The sequence below is a fragment of the Anas acuta genome, chromosome 21 (assembly GCF_963932015.1).
Source record: "Anas acuta chromosome 21, bAnaAcu1.1, whole genome shotgun sequence".
NCBI classification, from domain to species: Eukaryota; Metazoa; Chordata; class Aves; order Anseriformes; family Anatidae; genus Anas; species Anas acuta.
Window position 1 is genome coordinate 4,547,876 of NC_088999.1, and position 19,898 is coordinate 4,567,773.

At 59.6% G+C, this 19,898-nt stretch overlaps 1 protein-coding gene across 1 annotated transcript in view; it reads left to right on the plus strand.

The window, feature by feature from the left end:
• Positions 1–19,898, plus strand: part of SLC9A1 (solute carrier family 9 member A1) — a 29,118-nt gene that overhangs the window by 5,420 nt on the left and 3,800 nt on the right. Inside the window, exons 2-8 of the mRNA XM_068657918.1 lie at positions 15,089–15,549; positions 16,535–16,785; positions 17,250–17,467; positions 17,803–18,005; positions 18,680–18,769; positions 19,155–19,225; positions 19,674–19,847. Of these exons, the coding sequence (XP_068514019.1) occupies positions 15,089–15,549; positions 16,535–16,785; positions 17,250–17,467; positions 17,803–18,005; positions 18,680–18,769; positions 19,155–19,225; positions 19,674–19,847 (1,468 nt within the window). The remainder of the gene's footprint in view (positions 1–15,088; positions 15,550–16,534; positions 16,786–17,249; positions 17,468–17,802; positions 18,006–18,679; positions 18,770–19,154; positions 19,226–19,673; positions 19,848–19,898) is intronic.

Consider the following 19,898-nt stretch of genomic DNA (forward strand, 5'->3'; position numbering starts at 1 on the left):
AATGCTGACTTGTTGCGTTGGGCTTCCTGGTCGGGGAATGATCCAGCGCTCGCTGTGGTTTGCCGTCTCTCCCTTTCTGCTTTGCCTTCTCAGAAGGAGCCTCCACGGCGTTGTTTTCTTCCTGCCCTGCCCGTTGCTGATGTCTGAGCAAAAAGAAAACGTCCAAACTGTTCCCTCCGTGGATCTGAGAAAACCATTCCATTAATTAGGGCTGGAAGAGCGAAAGGTTCCTGCTGTGGGGTACAGGATGGTGATGGAGCGGGGAAGGACGAACGCGTCTGAGCGCAGTGCTGCTAATCACAGCCCGGCCCTCCCCAGCGAGGCATAACGCCCATTAAAACAGAATTATGTCTGGTTTGCAGTCACGACTTTCCCCTGCACGGGAACCTCGTCACCTGCTGTGCTTTCTGTACCCGAAGGCCGTTTGGGAACTGAAGCTTTTGTTTCGTCCCATTTATTAATTGTGCCGGGGCCGGGGAAGGGCGAGCTTCCCGCAAAGCTTGCAGGTGGGATTTGGGGTGTGAGTGTTGTTTGGCAAAGTCCTGCGATGGCCAGAGCCCAGATCAGCGCTGGCCCAGCTCTTAGGGACATGTAGAGTTATCCCTCCCCTGAGACCTCAAATAGACCTGGGATGGTTTGGGGTTAGAAGCAGAAGGAGCTGATATTTGGCCCGTTTGGTTTACAGGACCCCGCATCAAATGGTCCCAGTGATGTCCTCCACCCCAGAACGTCTCAGACACGCAGCCACGGCTTATCCACAATACCCAAAGCTGCCGGAGATCCCTTAGAAATTACTGGGGTGGAGAAGTAGCCTGCTGCCTGCAATTAGCGTGGCAAAACAGGTTGTGAAGCATTCATGGAGAAATGCAAACCGGCTGGAGCTGGAGGGAAGGGAGAGGGTCCTTCTTTGGGTTACGGCACAGGGAAGGGAGCTCCTTGTCTGCTAGGGAGGGACGGAGAGCTCAGGGGAATTGGGGAGCTCGCTCAGGGGAACTGGGGTGCTCAGGGGACTGGGGTTTGGCTCTGGGCTGTCCCAGGGTCATGCAGGAGGCAGCCCTGCACCGAGAGCATCGCCCCAGCCGGCGCTCTGTGGATGCGGCTGTGGGCACTGAAAGAGGAAACTTTAAGCAAGCAACGATGAAGATAAATTACTGCAGCTGCCTCGTAAACATTTGATTACTTTCTTTTTTTTTTTTTTTTTTTTTCCTTTTGGGTCCCCAAGGCTTAATTTGTTCAAATAAAACCAAATCCATCAGGAATACTCTGCGAAAACACGGGCTAGCTGAGCCGAGACGGAGCTCCGGTTCTGGTGCTGGAGCCGAGCTGCACCTCTCTGGTGCACCTCTCTCTCTGGTGCAGCTTGATAACAGCCTCGGGGGTTTGAAATCTCTGCTGGCTGGCTTCAAAGTGAAGCTTTGAAGGGGAATTGTGGCCACAGTTTGGCTTTGGCCAAGTGTCAATGCTTGGTTTTCCTGCCCATGGATGCGCTGCTGCTCGAGGCGAGTCGTACGATCGCCGCCTATTCTATGTGATGCTTGATGCTATCTCGCTTCTCTCTCTAATTTTCCAGCACCTTCCAGTTGATATTAATTGAGGGAGGGAGATCTTGTGGTGTTTTGTTCTCCTGCTCTGTCCTGGGGCAGAAGAACACCCGTGTGCTTCTGCTTGGGAGCGAAGAACTGAAATTAAACTCGTGGCAGGCAGGCAGGCACGCACACGTTGCTGCTGCGGGTTGCTCAGCAGTGCTGAGATCAAAGATTGATCGCTGCTCACAGCCTCGTAGTGAGAATTGGGCAGCTTCTGCTTTGGTGAGACGTCCCCACGTGGCTCGGGGTTGCCTCCTAGAGAGCTTGGCCCACTTGCACGATGGATGTGATGGGGACAGGGCTGACCGAAGGCTCAGGAAGTTGATCCCGGAGTGGAAAGTTGAAGAGTACAAAGTGCTTCTCATAATCAGAAGGGAACAAATGCGTTTCCTTGGGTTGCCCAGGAGTGACTCATAAACATCATAGCATGCACCAGGCTTTGTCTCCAGAAAGTCGTAACACAATCAGCCTCGAGGGACGGCTCTTGAATTCCACTTAATAGTGGGTGGTGATAGAGAAATCATTCCCCTCTCTCTGTTAAGCCTGCAAGAGGCACATCTGCAGTAGCAGGCTCCCTTTTGGAGATTTCCAGCGGGGTTTTTTCAGGGCTTGGAATTGTTTAGGAGTCACGACATGCCAAATCTTGGTGACAAATCCGCGGAGCAGGCAGCTTCTCGCCCTGCTGCTGGAGGTTTTAGCAGCACAAACGCCACAGGCACAGGCTTGGGCGTGCACAGACCTTTCAGCAGGAGAGCTGGAGTATCCAGCCTCGGTTTCCCTCTGCAGTCCTGGTCCCTGGGCTCTTCATGCCTGTGAAATGCCACGTGGAAAAGAGCATCTGCAACCAGGAGCACGCGTTTTAGGTTGGCTGGGTGCGAAATCTCACCGTGCACACTCCTGCGAGGGAAGGATGCTGGAGGAGCGGTGGTGTCGCAGCGCAGGAAGGCTGAAACGGTGCCTGAAGAGGTGGCTCCCGGCCCCTGGGACTCGTCAGCCCCTCGGGTCCCGGCGTGGAACTGCGTCACGGCAGCTCCCGCGGGATGCTCAGGAAGAGGATCAGTGGCTGGACGCTCGCTCCGGCTCCCGGCTCGCCGCCGTCGTGTGCTGCAGGTGGCGGGGCTTTGTCTGGCTTCGCCAAGTCCGGTAGTAATCGGGGAGATATTGCAATCGCATCCTCCCTCTGGTCGCAGTGGCTACCAGCAGGTTGTTTCCTGCAAAGCTTTTGTTTGTCTTTCCTGCCCCTGTTCCCCGGAGGAAATCTGCCCTTCCTGGGAAGGGCGATTGGCATTGCTCGTCCTGGGGAGTTTACCAGTGGTCACCTTGGGCTCGGGGGGGTTTAACTCTTTCTTGGGGCTCCAAGGGCCAGCAGGAACCAGTTAATAAATGCTGCACCGTGTGGTTGAAGGCAAGAAGCTGGGAGAGCGACTGCAGTCTTATTTTGGGTGGCCAGCAGTCTCCAAACATCTTCTTGAGTGTCTCCGACTCCAGAGCAGTCCGATATCTTCACGGAGCAGTGCGAGCTTCAGCTTTGTGCTCTACAAAGGTAACGTGGACAATTTTATTGCAGAAAGCCCACGGCTTCAGCCAGCCCAACTGCACCGACCCCTCCTAGCCCAGCTATTTGTGGCATCCAGCGCACGCTGCAGCAGCTGAAGAAGGCTGAGAAAAATTCGGCTGCCGAGCAGTTATGTTTAGCTCCTGGCCCTTTTCCGTGGAGCTGGAGTGGTTTTTGGGAGCCCTCCTTTTGTTGGGCCGTCCCAAAGAGCTCTGCTCCGGCTGCTGTCCCCTCCCTGATGCGGCTGGAGGATGCAGACCCAGACGAGGATGCTGTTGCCATATAGAAAATTCAGGCTTTTGGGGTAAAAGCGCCGTGCCCCCAGCATGCCGGTGCGATGCCACCGGGCCAAGGACGAGGCTGCGGGCTCAGCCTGAGCCCTGCAGCAGCCGCAGCAGAGCTTTGGCCCCGTGTGCCCAGCTGCTGCTGGAGCAGTGCCACGGGCAGGGGCAGGTTTACCCGGTCACGCCTTAGCAAAAGGGAGCGTGGAGCCGCTCTGCAGGCTCTCGGCAGGTTTGGTAATCCCAGCCCCTGGCTTGGGAGCGGCTGGGGAATGTGCCGGCACCGGGCTGGTGGGACCGGAGCTACCGGGGGTACCTTGGACTCGGTGGAGGTTTTTCATATCCAGCTTGGCACCTAGCGCCAAGCAATTCCTTCCTTCAGCGGTTTTCCAAAACTCCTCTGGAGGATGTTGGGTTTTGCAGCATCTCGTCGAGCAGGAGCCCCGCTGAGGCTGCGTTATGCCTCCCTCGTTCCCAGCGGGGGGCAAAGGGGCACTGCTGCGCTCACAAGGTCTGGGAGAGGGCTCCTCAAGCCACCAAGCAGCCCAGGGCTCTTTGAGATGCCAGGCATCACTGCTTGCCCCAGCAGCATCTCCGTGTGGCTCCGTGTTTCCTCCCTGCTTGAAATTCTGGAGCCGTTGGGTGACAGTCCAGGGCGCCACGGGTCCCTCCTGTAAGAGCAAGGAGCTCTTCCTTTGTGTCTGCTCCTCGTGCAGAGTGCCCTTGGCTTTCCTTTTGGTTTGAAGGGGAGGCATTATCTAAACATAGGACTGGAAATTGGGAGCTGCTGAGTTCTGGTGCCAGCTCTCACGCTGTTCGCTTGGGGACGCGGGCAAGTCCATTTAATGTCTTTTGTTTCTCATTTCCTTTTTACAGCTGAGAGGAAATTAATACCAGCTCTGTAAAAGACTCCCAATTGATCTGTTAATTTCTTGTGAGTGCTTCGGAGATAAAATGAGGGGACGTGCCTTTTGTTGCAGCAGTTCTCCCTGCTCTCAAACAAATTCAAGTGCTTCTGCTAAGCGCTCCTGTCCGCGGATCACCGCCACGGTGCTCTCCTGCAGCGCACGGATCCTTTGTGCTGGAGTTGGTGCTGCCCAGCCTGGTGTGCTTCAGCAGCGCTCTGTTAACCCAGCCCAGGTGCCACCAACTGGGTGACAAGGACCTGTGGGACACGGGAAGGCTTTGGGCTGCCCCAGCCTCATCGGAGGTGTCCTGTCCTCTCCTGGAGGCCAGCTCCATCCCACGTGGCGGCTCTCCTGCTGCTCTCCCCTGAGTGTTGTGCTTGTGCTGCGTGCCCTGTGTCAGGGCCAGCTCTCCGGGGCGGTGCTGAGTGGGCTGAGCCCTGCACAGGCTGGTTGAGGTTGGCACAAGTGGCATTAAATTGGTGCAGAGGCTCAGGACAGGCCCCTTCCTGCCCAAGGGCACCAGCACCGCCGCTGCGGTTTGCTGCCAGCGGCACGGCGCAGCACAGCGGGGCAAAGCGTTTAATGTCAGTTCGTCGTGGTTAATTAGGGCTGGGGAGGGAAGATTAAAGATTGCTCGGGTTCAGCTGGCTGTGAGCAGGCATTCCTGGTCAGGGCAGCGAGGTTTAATTTGGGAAGAGCTCAGCCTTCGCCGGGGGCACCCTCGCTTTTGGTTTTCCAGCAGGAAATCCTCTGAGCTGGACGGGGTGCGGAAGGCAGCGCCTGCACAGCGTGAGCCGGCGTGGGGAGGATGTGGTGAGGCTGAGCATCGAGATGTTCCAGCTCTGTGCTGGGCTCGCTGCTCTGCGAGGGAAAGCCCCAGTGCGTTGTTGTGCCGCGGCACGGTGCCGGGTAAGCCGCTGGGATCCCCAGGCGTGGTGAGCTGGGAGCCTGCAGATCCTCCCTGCAAAGGTCTCAGCGGGTTTCACCGAGCTGTGCCCTGCTGGGTGCCTGGGAAGAAAGGGAGGGAAGAGCTGAGCTGGCAAATTGCAAATCCAGCAGCAGGCAGCCGTCCCCAGCTCCGTGCCGGAGGGGCTCTGGGTGCCTGCGTGCTCGGTCTGCGTTGGGCTCCAGGAAAGGGAGCTCGTCGTCGTCGTCGTCGTCGTCGCTCTCGCCGTTTGCGTAAGCAGCTTGTTTGTGAGTGCGCACGGCAGCTCTCTGCAGGGCGCTGCACCCCTCCTGGCAGGCTGCTAGCCAGGGTGCCTGCAGATGATTCAGAGCTGCCTCGTGTGCCTGGGCTCCTTGCATCCTCCTCCTCCTGCGCTGCAGTACTGCAGCGCTGCCGTCAAGGTCCCAAGGCACCAGCATCTCATTTGGCTGCAGCGCAGCAGCCTCACCCCCTGCGACCTTCCAGCAGGGCTCTGTGCAGGGGGAAGGAGGTTTCCCTCGCCGAGGGGGGAGTTTTGCTTCCACGGGGGTGCACGCACGGAGGGGCGTCAGGGCAGGCAGGGAGCGTGGCTCATCTGCTCGCAGCCCCTGCCTGCAGCTGCTGCAGGATGAAGGGGTGCATTTGGTTGCATTCCCCAGACTGCTCATCTTTTCGGGACCCTTCTGCATCCCCAAATCCAGCCCTGCACTAAAACACAACCTCGTGTTTTCCTGGTGGGGGGCAGCACCTTAAGCATCTGTGAGTGTTTCTCTGCTGGTGCTGCCTGTGGCTAGGAGGGGGCTGCACCACCAGGGCATGAAGTTTGGCCCTCCTGTATCCCCCTGGGGCCAGACAACGCCTGCCATGGCCCTCGTTGGAGCCAGCAGCCATGGGGGGGGCACACGGGAGCTTCCAAGGAAAGAGGAAGGCGCTGGCACCACGGGCTGGCTGAGAGGCACGTTCCTGCGTGAAGTTGCTGCAGGCGCTGGGTTACCAGAAGAGGCTTTTCCCTTTCCAGGACTCCTCGCCCTGCCCTGCCAAGCTGTTCCAGACCCACGTGGGGTTCGTGGGCTGCTCCTCGTGCTCTGAGCCCTTCCCACCAGGGGCAGGATGGAGAGGAGCAGTGCCCCCGGTGCCCTGCAGCGACGGCTGGTTCCACGGCACACCAGACCCGCTCCGGTTATCACCAGTCCCTTTGGCTGTTGCTCGTCCTAGCAGCCAGAACGCATTAAATGGCTCCAAAGAACCTCTCTCTGAAAGGCTCTGGGCACGGAAAAGCACAGCCTCTAACCCCGGACAGGCTCTGAGCTGTCCTTCTCCTTGTCCCTGGATCCTGCAGTGTGCCAGCCCAGCCGTGCTGACGCTCTGCCTCCTGTCCTCAGTGCACAAAGGGCACGAGGAGCTCTCACAGCATCCTGCTGAGGAGGAAGGCTCTGTCTGCCACATTTTCTCTGTTTACCCCATTGTGAGGCATGGGCTGTGCTCCCTGAAGGTCCCCAGAGGAGATGTGGGAAAGGCAAGCAGGTGTGTGCTTCCTCCAGCCACCCCAGGGGTGCAGGGTGCCTCGACTTGTCTACCCTCACCAGCCCCTCCTGGCGAGGTGCGGAGGCACCCTGAGCCCTTTGCCTGGGATGAAGGCTCTCCCCTGATGCAGGCTGTGGAGCTCTCGGGGTTTGACTCATTCGGGAGTCGTCCCAGCGCTATCAGCGCCGTTCTTATCTCTTCTAGAGCAGCCGGGGCTGGGCAGGTCACCTTCTCGTGCACGTTTGCCTTGCTGTAGGCAGACGGGCTGAGCACACAAGCCTGGGCGAGCTGGAGGCTGTGCCAGGCACCTCTTGATCTCCTATCGCAGCAAACTCCCTTCCCTTCACCCCCAGTCTGTTTGCTGGAAGGGAAGGAAAACAAGGGGCAATTCAGCGGCTGGGCGGGGGGACCGGCTGGTTGAGCAAGGGCTGCGGGATGGGAACGTCAGACCTGAAAAAAAATAAAGAATAAAGGCTATATCTGCAGCAAATAGCAACGGGGCTTAATGGCTGTTGGCTGCCATGCAGCACCAAGGTGGTTTCTGGAGGGATATGTGTGTAATCGAGCTCGTCGTCAAGGTTTGGGAGCCAGCCAGGGCTCCGTGTGTTTGGGGGGGATGGATCCTGCAGGGATCCAGGCCAGGGGCGGCTCCGTCCTGAGCCTTTGGGTGGGTGCTGGCCCTGCAGCCCCGCTGCGGGATCTGCATTAACTCAGTGAGTCACAAGAAGCAGTCTAAATTAATTAAGTTCCCATTTCTTGGCTTTTCCTCCTAATTAGCCACAGGAAAATAATGAGGGTTGCACAGAACGTTTTGTTTGATCTGGAGCAAATCGTTCTGCTTGCGAGCTTTTTATGTACCTGTACCTTAAAGAATAGAGGTAAAACGTCAACTCCCGAGCAGAAAATGGCATTTCGGAGGGGAAGATCAAAAGATTTCCATTCTGTGCATCGAGGCCATGGGATGCTTTTCTAAAAGGTCTCCCCCAGCCAACACAGATCGTTGCCGGCAGCCCGCCGGAGCTGCAGAAGTGTCCTCAGGAGACCTGGACTTGCACGAAAATGCTGCCTGCTCCGTGGTGGAGCAGAGCAGGGCTTGTGACCAGCCCCACCGAGCTGCCCGGGCTGGGCAGTCCCCGAGCGAGCCCATTTGGTGCCCCGGAGGGTTGGAGGCTCAGGTGGTGAGGCTGGAGCCTGGGAGCCACATCGTGGCTCCCAGGCTCCAGCCTCACCACCTGAGCCTCCCAATTTAAGTGCCGTGCTTTTCCCACTTCCCCTTGCAGGGTGACAGGAGCTGTGGCTCTGCTCTATTTTTAGGCGTAAATCACCAGCTCTTTAATTCCTTCGCAGCGAGTTCAATTTTCATCCCCTTCCCTGGAGACTTCCCCGCTCCGTCTGCTAGCGGCGGCGGGGCCGGGTGCGCGCGGCTCCGTCTCCTCCCTCCGTGCCCTGCTCCCTGCTCCGTGTGCGCAGGCTGCTCGCTGGATCCTCTCCGTTTTACGAGGCAGACGGAGGCCAGACGCACGTAGAGCAGCCACGAGACGTCCCGGGAGGAGGCCGTGCTGCAGGCCAGGAGCAATCAGCAAAGCCTGGCTGAGCTTTGGACAACGGCAGTGGCGGCGCATGGCCGGGTGCTTCGCCGCTGCGCAGCGGAGAGAGGAGTCTGGCTCCTTTTTTGGAGCCACGGTCAGGGTCTGGGAGCACAGGATGGGTTATTTCCCTTGGGGATGGATTGCAAAATTCGGTCTTGATGGGTTGCAGCTGGGAGCTGAGAGCAGAGGGGATGCCAACAGCGAGGCCCCTGGGAGCTGCGCTGCTGCGCCATGGGGACACCGTGGGGAGCCCTCTCCTCGCAGCCCCAGCGGGCAGGACGGCGAGGAGGAACACCAGAGAGCTGGAATCACGGCTGTTTCTACAACCACAGGCTGTGAATGCCCTAAAAGCTCCCACGCACCAAGGGAAGGGCTGGCAGAGCGCAGGGACCAGCTCCTTGTCCCCTGCCAGCCCCGTGCCACGGGGCAGACGTCCCCCGGGACAGCATCCCGGTGCCGTGATGGCCCCATGGGGCAGGGGGGACCCGTGGAGAGGGAGGGAACGTGGGGCCTCAGCAGCACGAGAGAGCTGCTGTGGGAAACAGTTGGTGGGTAAGGCAGGAGCTAACGAGACAGCAGCATGGCAGGAGAGCTGGCAGCAGGGCTCTGTTCCTTCATTCACGCAGGGCTTTAGCCCTGCCTGCGGCTTGCTCACGCATCCTCAACCCTTTGCCACCCCAAAATGCAGAGTCGGAAAGCCTTCCCCACTGCAGCACCCGATTTTGTGATCCGAGGTGCAGCTCTGCTCTGCGAGGGGTTGGGTTTGCTGGAGGGGGGATTGTGAGAAATCCCCTGGACACCGCTTGGCTCCGAGGTCCCGGTCCTGTCCCTGGCTTCCCTGTGCAGGCACCGCCCGGCTCCATCCCTCCAGCCCTGGCAGTGCCTCGGTGGGCTGGGAAATGGCTTTGTAAGTGCCCAGCCCCTGTGGCTGGTGACACACGGGTGCCTTCATCTGGGGCTTACCCAGGAAAGCATCCGTATGTCGGGGCTCTCCGCGGTTCCTGTGTCACGAGGGAAGGAGCCAGCACCTCCCTGCGTCTGTCACCGCCGGCTGGTGGCTTTGCTGATGGAGCAGGATCCACCTGGCTGCAGCCAGCCTGCTGCCCAGAAGGGTTAAAGTGGCTTTTGGAGGGGCCCTGGCGCTGCTGAGCCACGTGTGCCTCCTTCAGCCGGTGCTCTCTGCAGTGTCCTTCAGAAGGGCAGCCCTGCTGAGCATGCCTGCCCCCCCTCGCTGCCTCCTTCCCGGCTTGGTGCCTTCTCCCTGGGCTTTTCCAGCACATCCCTGCCCCAGCCACGATGCCACCACTCCCACCGTGGGGTCCCCGGGGCTGCAGCGAGCGCGGTGGCATGGCCATGGTACACCTCTGGGAGCTCCTCGTCCAGCCTAACCCCGTGCTCACCTCCTTCCTCTCGGCACAAATCTCCCAGGGGGTGGAAGGGCCGTGTAATCCCCGCCTGGTAACCCTGTGGGTTCTCCCCAGGGGCTTCCACACGCTTGCCAAACCCTGCAGCAGCTCCTGTAGACTCCTGAAGCCCTGGGAAGGGGGGTGTTTTTGTAACTGGCCTCGTTTCTCGTGCCTCCTCTCAGCTCGCAGACATCCTCCTGGAAGCAGCGTGGCTCTGCCATAAATCTCGCTGCGTGGGCACTCGGGAAGCCGGGGGTGCAGCCGCAGGAGCGTGACATCGAACTGTGAGCGTGCCAACGCCGGGCGCTGCCTCCCCTCCTGGCTGCCGGCGCTCCCGGTGCAGAGGAGGGCTGTGCACGGGGTGAATTTTGCCCTCCAGGGTTGGGATGCAGGTTGGGATGCAATGCCCTGCAGCAATCCAGCTCTGGGATCGTGGATGTGAGCGTGTGGCAGCTCTGGGAACTGTTGGGACCTGATAACGCTGGTCCCCAGGGCGGGCACGCAGTGTCCCTGTACCCTGCGGGCATCACCGGGCACTGGGACATGGCCTGAGGTCGTGCTGGGACCAGTGGTGGAAAACTGGGCTTAGCACTGGGCGAGCTGAGGGGTGGGCTCGCCTTTTGAGTCCTGCCAGCCCCCGGTGCCTCGGGTCCTGGCAAAGAGCGTGAAAACGGAGCCTGGTGGTTTTTATTTCTGGCTCCTGACCATCAGCAAATTTTTAGGGGCCGGGGAGTTTTGTGGCTCAGACTCCAGCCATGTCCCCGGGGCGGGAGCTCGTGGCATAGGGCATAAGTGCATAAAGGCTTCTCCTTTCTTTCTCCATCAGCATTCTTTTAAAGGATTTGATTAAAACACTATTAAAACATTCCTTCTGCACTGCTTTGGGAAAGGTCCTTAAAGCAGGGGAGCGCTGCCAGAGCCGTGACTAAGCCCGACCTTGGATCCCGTGCCACACGGAGCTGTACTGCAGCATGGCAAGAGGGGACAGCATGGGGTGGGTGGGATGGGGGAATTGCTGGCGGGCAGGTGACCCCATGGGCACACCGTGCCCATGGTCCTGGGGGCTTTCTGCTGTGGGGTGAGGCTGGGCTGAGCGCCGGGAGGTGCTGCTGGGCCCCCTTTCACAGCGGGTTGCCAGCTCCCGGGGCGGCTCTCAAGTGGGCTGCGCTTGGAGAGCAGCAAATTGGCCACTTTTGGCCTGGAGAGAAGATTTCCAAAGGGCTGTGAGCAGCTCGGGGCACTCAGATCGCCTCTTGGAGCTGCGGTGCCAGAATGGCAAACGCTCGTGTGGGGTCTGGGTCGCTCGGAGAGCTGCGCTCGGCGGCTGCTGCCTCTGGGCTGCTTCCCAGCACCTCTCCCTCCGTGTCCCTTCGGGCTGGGGTTTGGGCAGGAGGTGGGGGCAGATCAGATGTGGCAGGTTTCGAGTCGTTAGGCAGGGAAGGAGCAGACGCAGTGGGACAGGGCTTATATAATGCCAGGCACGGCACCCGCCCAGCCGACAGCGCCGCTGCAACCCAGTTACGGCGAAGGAAGGGAGGAAAAAAAAAAACGCATGTAGGTTGGAGTCTCTCCCAGGCTGTTGGGTTGGGAGTAAATATTTACGTGGTGCTGCATCCGTCAGCATCGAGGTCCTTGGGGAAAGCAGCCTGGGCCCCCCCGTAGCACATGGAGCAGCCAAGATGGGAGCCTTGTGCCTGCTGGGGCGCGGAGCAGCCCTTGGCTAATCTCTTTTACAAAGTTCTGTGATTTCCAAATGTCCTTCCTCGACCTTTGCTAATGGTGAGGCTGGGAAACCAGTCCCACAGCTGGTTTCTGACCCAGCCAAGAGCTCGCAGAGTCCCCGTGTTTGCCTTGTAGGGCAGGGGCTGGGCAGTCCCACGCCAGGCAGGGTAGGAGCAGGATGCGTGATGTGGACAAGGAACCCTTGGAACAGAAGCCATTAACTTGCAGATTTCCCTTTCCGTGTTTGCCTAGGCCGTCGAGGTTGGTGTTTACTCAACTGTTCTTGCTTTTAATAGTTGTGATGTTCTTTGATAGCGGAGGAACCGCCTCTGTGGGGTTTGTTTTCCAAGGCAGGAATCACGAGTGGCTGCGCACGCTCTGTGCTGGGGGTCACCATTAGGGCAGGGGGGGAAAAGGGGTCCAGAAGGAGTTCCCTGCTGATGGGGCTTGCAGAAACCCAGAGGTGCTTCTCCATCCATCTGTCGGAGACCGGGCTGCCTCGTCCCCTCTGCTCCTGCAGGATTTGGTGGCTCAGGGTGTCCTGGCAGCGGTGTGATGGGTGCTGCATACACCTGGTGTCCAAGCAGCCTCTCCATCCGTGCCCCTCGCTCTTTAGGGCAGCTCCTCGTGTGCCAGCAGCGTGAGGCAGCGCCCTCCCCGCTGGGGTTCCCACTGGGACCCCGCACGGATGCAGCCTCCTGCCCTTTTGCTGCGGCAAAAAGCAGTTGGTGCTTAAAACAGGGAAAAAAAAAAAAAAAAAAATGAGTGCTGCAGGTGTTGCTGTGCCTGCCCTGCTTCTCAGCTCCTGCTGGGTTTGCACTGGAGGCAGAGGAGGGGTTTGCAGCACGCACAGAGGGGAGCTGCAGCAAATGAGTCCCGGTTTGTGCAGAGCCGTGTTTGTGCCAGGTAGCGAGGGAAGGGGGAGAGGAGGGTGGCAGCAGGTACCCGGCACGGCTCAGCCTTGGCAAATAACCCTTTACCAAAACTCTGGCAGCTGGGAGCAGGAGCAGGAGGTTTCCATAAGGCTCAATCATCTTCCCTTTTCCCTGGATGTGTCCCGGCCACGTGCAGCATCCTGCTGCAGCCCCCCTTTTGTTCCAGGAGAGAAATGCAGAGGCAGAGCTGGGCTCTGGCCGCTTCCCCCACCTCACCTGGGTCCCTCGCAGCCAGAGCTCAGCTGCATTTTTCCCCACAAATGTCCCTGTCCCCGACACGGGGTGCCAGCCTGGCACCGGGAGCAGCATCCCTGCAGGATCCCAGCAACAGATTGGTGCCGAGGAGCTTTCAAGCGCTCTAAAAATACTCAGCGGGGAAAGTGGGGAGCGAAAATGGCTGAGATTCAGTGAAATCAGAGGCATAATTAACATGCAGCCCATGTGAATGTATTTTTAGGGGCCTACAAAAAGGCTCTAAAACATTGAATTCACATCAGCACGCGAATGTTCCAGTTTAATGGGATCCTGGGGCCTGTGGGGAAGAAGTGAGAGATGCTTAATTGTCAGTGTTTGTGTTTTATTCATGATTGAGCGTACCCAGCAAGCGAAAGCCAATTTCCTGCAGGCTTCTCGCTGCTTGTGTAGCTTTAAACTTTATTCCGGCCAGGGATGGCATATGCTGAGACATGCGATTGCCCAGTGTGCTAGAAGAGCTGCTTGTTTCCAACGAGCTGTGCTAGGAAAAGGGATTATCACCTCCGCTCTGGCTTGGGCCACGGCTGCCCCCCTTGTGTGCGACCGCCCAGCACCGCGGGGCCCCTCAGCTTTGAGCTTTGGGGTGCTCAGAGCTTGTGTGGGCTCCAGGGGGGGCTGGGGACCGAATTAAAATCCCATGGGGGTAAATCAGGAACTGCACCCAGTCCGGGAATCCCTGAGTGCGGATGGCCAGACACTGGCAGAGCGTTTGGAGGAAGCTCGGGCACGTCCCCTCGTGCCCAAACCTCCCCAGGGCTGCAGCAGCCCCTCCTGGAAGGGATTCGAGGGGGGCCACGACTGCCCCGCTCCCCCCATCCCCAGGGGGCTTTGCTGAGAGCGGGTTGAGCTCCGTGGTGGTGCAGGGACCGCAGTCCTCCTGCCCATATGGTTCTGCTGTCACAAAACAGAGAGAGAAACCGGGCTCCTTGCCCCTCGCCACAAAACCCAAGACCTTCCCGAGCCGCCGGCGCTGTGCCGAGGCCATTGTGGGGGCTCCGGGTGTCATGAACCCTCCATCCTCTGCGGTGCCGGGCTAGCAACTGGACAGGAATTGGAGGTTTGCTCCTGTCCTCGGAGCTGACTCACTGCAGGGCCTTCGGGGAGGCACGGGGGAAGCTTTTCCCTCCCCGGCCCTATTTGCGCGGCGCCGTCCCTACTGGTGGAGGACGGATGAGCCGGCACCGGGGCGCAGCCGTTGTCCTGCGGGCTCGGGGAAGGTGAGGGCTCGCTGCCAGCCGAGTGGCTCCAGGTCAGTGATGTGCTGGTGGTGGCGAGGTGCCTGCCTCAGGAGGGAGGTTTTTATTGTTATTTTTTATTATTTTTTTTTTATCTGCTGTGAAACGATGTGCAGATGGCACAGCCGCACGGCCGGAAGGAACTGAGGAACATCAGGGATGCCAAGTCAGGGTTCCTTATTTTAAACCGATTCCCCTGCCAGGGAACAAATGTGCCTCGCTTCAAAATAATAATTATAAATCCTGGGAGGGTGTCCAGGAAAACCTCTGCTCCCAAATCCTTCTGTGGGTATCAGTGCAGCGGAGGAAGCGCTGCTGTGCCCGGCGTTGCGCTGCCTGCCGTGTCGGGTGCCCACATTGCTGCAGGATTTTTGGTGGCTGCGTGGCGTGCCCGTGGGTCGTGGCTGGCTCAGAGACCTGCATCTGGGGTCAGGCTTTGGTTCAAAAGGGAATAAAGAGCTCTGCCTTACCTTGCACCCCAAGGAATAGCTCTGCTCCCCAGAGATATGTCCCACCTGCCTCTGTGCCAGTGTCTGCGGGGACAACAGGCATCACTGCAACGTGCCACATAAAACTTCCCTGCTTGCTCCCGAAGCTGCCAGGAGGAGGAACAAGTTGCTGCTCAAATTGCTGTCCCCAAACCCCCCCCAGTGCTGCTCCAATCCTGCCACGTGCTCAGGGCAGGGCACGGAGCGCCTCGGGTAGGAGCCGGGCACCAGGGGCCGGGGACGGCGCTGCCGCCTCCTGCCAGAGCCTGTAACGGCATCCGTGTGGGCAGCCTGCCGTCTGACGGGAGAGAAATGCCAGTGCCTACGTGTGCTCGGGATTAGTAACTCTGACGGGAAGAGCTGGGGCCAGCGACAGCTTGTGTGAGAACCGCCTGTGCCGCAGGCAGCTGGCGCAGGGGCTCTGGGGGGCCCCAGAGACCCCAGGCAGCAGCCACCAGGTGTTGGGCTGGGGCTCTGCTGGGTTCTGGGCTGTGAAAAAGCAATGTCCGGGGTGTGTGAGCCTGGTGGAGCTGCAGTTTCTGCTTTACAGCTTGGGAGCATGGGGAAAAAGGGGGTTAGAAGGGGAAACTGAGGCACGCAACCGGCCCCTCGCTCCCACAGGGGTGCCCTCCCTCCGTTCCTGTCCCCAACATGTGCCTTGCTCTGTCCTTCCCTCCAGGTTTCCATGTCATCCCCTCGGTGTCCAACATCGTTCCCGAGAGCTGCCTGCTCATCGTGGTGGGGCTCCTGGTCGGCGGGCTCATCAAAGGGGTGGGCGAGAAGCCCCCCATCCTCAGGTCCGAGATCTTCTTCCTCTTCCTCCTCCCGCCCATCATCCTGGACGCCGGCTATTTCCTCCCCCTGCGCCAGTTCACCGAGAACCTGGGCACCATCCTCATCTTCGCCGTGGTGGGGACGCTCTGGAACGCTTTTTTCCTGGGGGGGCTGATGTACGCCGTGTGCCAGATCGGCGGCAGCGGCCTCAACCACATCGGCCTCCTGGCCAACCTCCTCTTCGGCAGCATCATCTCGGCCGTGGACCCGGTGGCCGTGCTGGCTGTCTTTGAGGAGATCCACATCAACGAGCTGCTGCACATCCTGGTTTTCGGGGAGTCCTTGCTGAACGACGCCGTCACCGTCGTAAGTGGAGCCCGGGGGCTGGACGAGGGGACGGGGTTTTGCTTTGGTGTGACACCGGGATTGGCACCGGTGAGCTCCGAGGTGCCTCCTGCCATCTGGGCTGCGTAGCTCTCTGCTCGCTTCTAACCTTTTGCAGGTGCAGAGCTAAAGATAGCAGCCTAAAACACCGCAGAGGTGGTTTAAGGTGAAACTTTGTGCTTGGCAGACTGGGGGAGCCGAGAGCACGTGCCCAGCCGGCTACTGCGTCTCGGTGATGAGCCCGGAGCCCCTCTGCTTGCTCTGCTCCCAGCTGCGGGGCGAGGGGACATGCAGGGAGGGGACCAAGGGACGCTGCTTTCCTGGGCCCCTTGTGCAGGGACCCTGCCTGGCCGCCCAGCGGAGGCGAGCAGGAGCACGGAGGAGCTGTGCTGGTTCCAAAGGACGCCTTGTGTCCAGTTGCTGGTGTGCCTGTCAGCCTGGCGTCCTCCTCTCTGCAGTGCTGACCTCTAAATTTACGCCTAGCCCACTGCTTTTTCCTGGCTCTTCTCCCACATCCCATCTGTCTGCTTCAGGGCTGGCTGCTCGGCGTGCTGCACGGGGTGAGGAGGAACGCGCTGTCCCAGCACGGGGCTTTTCCCAGGCGTTGCTCTCCCCTTTTGGCCGGGGGGCTCCCTGCAGGGTCTGTGTCCTCGCTCCCCATCCCTGGGGAATGCTTCTGCCTTCTTCTGTCACATCTGTCCCTGCCCGTGCCCGAGGAATCGGCTCCGGCAGGCTGGAGCTGGCACCTTGCCCTCTCACCGCTTCAAGTATCCGTGTGGGATGCTCAGAAACCAGCGTCCCCCTCCTGACACCTTGGCTTCTGCTTTAAAATCTCTCAAGTAATGGGGAGCTGCCCCCCATGGGGCTGCGTCCGTGTCAATGCTGTCCCTGAGCAGCTCTCCCCCGAGGTGAGGGTGTCTGTTGGCAGCAGGGCAGCCTGAAACCCCCTCTCCCTTCTCATCCCCAGGTCCTCTACCACCTTTTCGAGGAGTTTGCCAACTTTGAGCAGGTGACCATTATCGACATCATCCTCGGCTTCCTCAGCTTCTTCGTGGTGTCGCTGGGCGGCGTTTTTGTGGGCGTCATTTACGGGCTGGTCGCTGCCTTCACCTCCCGCTTCACCTCCCACATCCGAGTCATCGAGCCCCTCTTCGTCTTCCTCTACAGCTACATGGCCTATCTCTCTGCTGAGCTCTTCCACCTCTCTGGCATCATGGCGTGAGTTGGGCACGGGTGGGATGAGATGCCCTCCTGTCCCCAGGGCAGGACCCCGTTTTCGGAGGATTTTCTCTGGTGTAACCACATTTTCTCTGTGGCGGTCCCAGCACACCCCAGTGCGTGCCCGATGAGGGCCAGAGGTGTGTTTGAGCCAGGATATGCATGAAGGCAGATGAGGGAAGAGACTGTCCTGAGCTGTCCCACGGATCCCAAAGCACTGGCAGCCCATTTCCCATTCTTCTAGGCACGTGGCAGCGGGCAGGGCCTGCTGAGCGCTCAAAATGCCATGGTTTTGTGCTTCCTGGCTCCAATTCTCATTCCTGCCCTACTAGGGGGAAGGAGAAGCCTTGTGTTGTCTTCCCTGGAGGCCTTGGATAATTGCTGGTGTCTCACAAGCCCTGTCCTGCAGGGCCAGGGCTTGGGACTGTCCCCATGGCTGCTGAGTGCCCCGACCTTGCCCCTAGGCTCATCGCCTCCGGCGTGGTCATGCGGCCCTACGTGGAAGCCAACATCTCCCACAAGTCCCACACCACCATCAAGTATTTCCTCAAGATGTGGAGCAGCGTGAGCGAGACCCTCATCTTCATCTTCCTGGGTGTCTCCACCGTGGCCGGCCAGCACTACTGGAACTGGACCTTTGTCATCAGCACGCTGCTCTTCTGCCTCATCGCGAGGGTTTTAGGTGAGGTCCCGCTGTGAGGACGAGGTCCTTGGGGCCGCTCCAGGGCTATGAGGTCCTGGTGTGCCTTGCTGGGGAGACTGGGGTTGACTGGTGGAGCTCTGCTCCACCGTGGGCATTGGACCTTGCTGGTGGTTGGCTTTGCAGGAAGATGGGGTGAGGCCAAGACTGCCCTAGACATGGGGTTGGGATGAGCAGGAGAGCACCCGCCTGCAGCTGCGGCCCTGAGGGTATGACACTGCTCTGGCCTGCAAGCTGGGCTCTGGGAGGGGGGCTTCTTCAGGACTGGGGGTGTCCTTCACCATCTGCTCACCTGAGGTCCTGCCCCGCTCCCCCAGGCGTCCTGGTCCTCACCTGGTTCATCAACAAGTTCCGAATTGTGAAGCTGACGCCGAAGGACCAGTTCATCATCGCCTACGGGGGGCTGCGGGGAGCCATCGCCTTCTCCCTCTGCTACCTCCTCGACTACGAGCACTTCGACATGAGGGACATGTTCCTCACGGCCATCATCACGGTGATCTTCTTCACGGTCTTCGTGCAGGTTGGTGGCTCGCAGGCAGTCGTGCTGCGGTTACGGAGGGGCAGCGAGCGTTTTGTGTGTCTGGAGAGCCAAGGAGCATGGCCACAGCCTCTGCCACTGTCCTCTCGTTGCTTTGCAAAGCTCGTCAGGCTCACAAGTGACACCGTGCTGAACCCAGCCAGCTCCTGCAGGGCACATTAAGCTCCGTGGTGGGGAGAGGCCTGACCTCCCTAGGGAAGGGTTACAGAGATGGTGAAGGGCCTGAGGGGGAAGATGTACGAGGAGCGGCTGAGGGCACTGGGCCTGTTCAGCCTGGAGAAGAGGAGGCTGAGGGGAGGCCTCATGGCGGCCTACAGCTCCCTCACGAGGGGCAGGCACTGATCTGTTCTGTTTAGTGACCAGTGACAGGACCCGAGGGAATGGTGTCAGGCTGTGGCAGGGGATGTTTAGGCTGGACATCAGGAAGAGGTTATTCACTGAGGGTTGTCGCGCACTGGAACAGGCTCCCCAGGGACACGGTCATGGCACTAAGTCTGTCAGAGTTCAAGAAGTGTTTGGTCTGTGCTCTCAGCCATACGGTCTGAATTTTCGGGTAGACCTGTGTAGAGCCAGGAGTTGGGCTCGATGGCCCTTGTGGGTCCCTTCCAACTGGGGATATTCGATGATTCTGTGATTCTTCCTGCCCCGGTCCCTAGGGCATGACCATCCGGCCCTTGGTAGACCTGCTGGCTGTGAAGAAGAAGCAGGAGACGAAGCGCTCCATCAACGAGGAGATCCACACGCAGGTAAAGCACTGCACCCAGCCTTCCCACACGCCTCTCACCACCACCTTAGCCCTCTTCTTCTTCTGCTTCCACCACCTCCACCTCTGTAACCACGTTAGGTTTATGGAGCGGGAGCTGCCCCTATATTGGTGCCCAGGGTAAGGGGGGATGGAGTGAGGGGCTGTCCCCCATCTGTGTCACCCAGTGCCTGCTCCAACCCAGATCTCCCCTCCAGCAGCCAGGCCATTTGGGACTGTGCCACCCTACTGAGGCCCATCCTGGCCCCACAGCCCCGATTTCACCCCCTGTTGAGTGCCGTCACCCCTGGGGTAGGGGGAGTCAGGGTGGTGGGGAGAGGCAGGCAGCAGCCCTGCAGGCTGCCCACGCCCTGGGCCTTCTCTTCTAGTTCTTGGATCACCTTCTGACGGGGATTGAGGATATCTGTGGCCACTACGGGCACCACCACTGGAAAGACAAGTGAGTGCGGAGCGTCGGTGGCTTGGGGGGACCTGGGGGTGAGGTGGGGAAAGATTTGAATCACCACCTAGCAGGATGCCCGAGCCCAAGGCCAGGGTTTTTCCCAGGTTGGAGTAGCAGCACAAGTTCCTTCCCTGATGATTTATGGCCCTGGGTTGAGTGAGGCTGCGGGGCTGCACCCCTTTGTCACACCAAAAAACACTCACAGCAGTGTGGGGACAGCTGGTGGCCGGTCCCTGCAGGAGCTCAGGTCTGTCCACTGTCAGCAGGAGCAGTGGCGTGGTGTTTTTGGAGGCTGCCTGGTTCTGGAGGGGTTCCTGACCCGTGCTCGAGGGAGATGATCCACCTGCTGCTGGCCTCAGCAGGAGAGCGGGGAGCAGGGAGCGGGTGCTGAGGCGGGGGGAGGACTGACGTATTGTCCTATTTCTTCCCCTGCGTCCTCGGGAAGGCTGAACCGCTTCAACAAGAAGTACGTGAAGAAGTGCCTGATTGCAGGGGAGCGCTCCAAGGAGCCCCAGCTCATCGCTTTCTATCACAAGATGGAGATGAAGCAGGCAATCGAGCTGGTGGAGAGCGGGGGTTTGGGCAAGATCCCCTCTGCTGTCTCCACGGTCTCTATCCAGTGAGTTCTCCAGCCCTGGCCACCATGAGCCTCCCAAGGGCCCTGGCTATG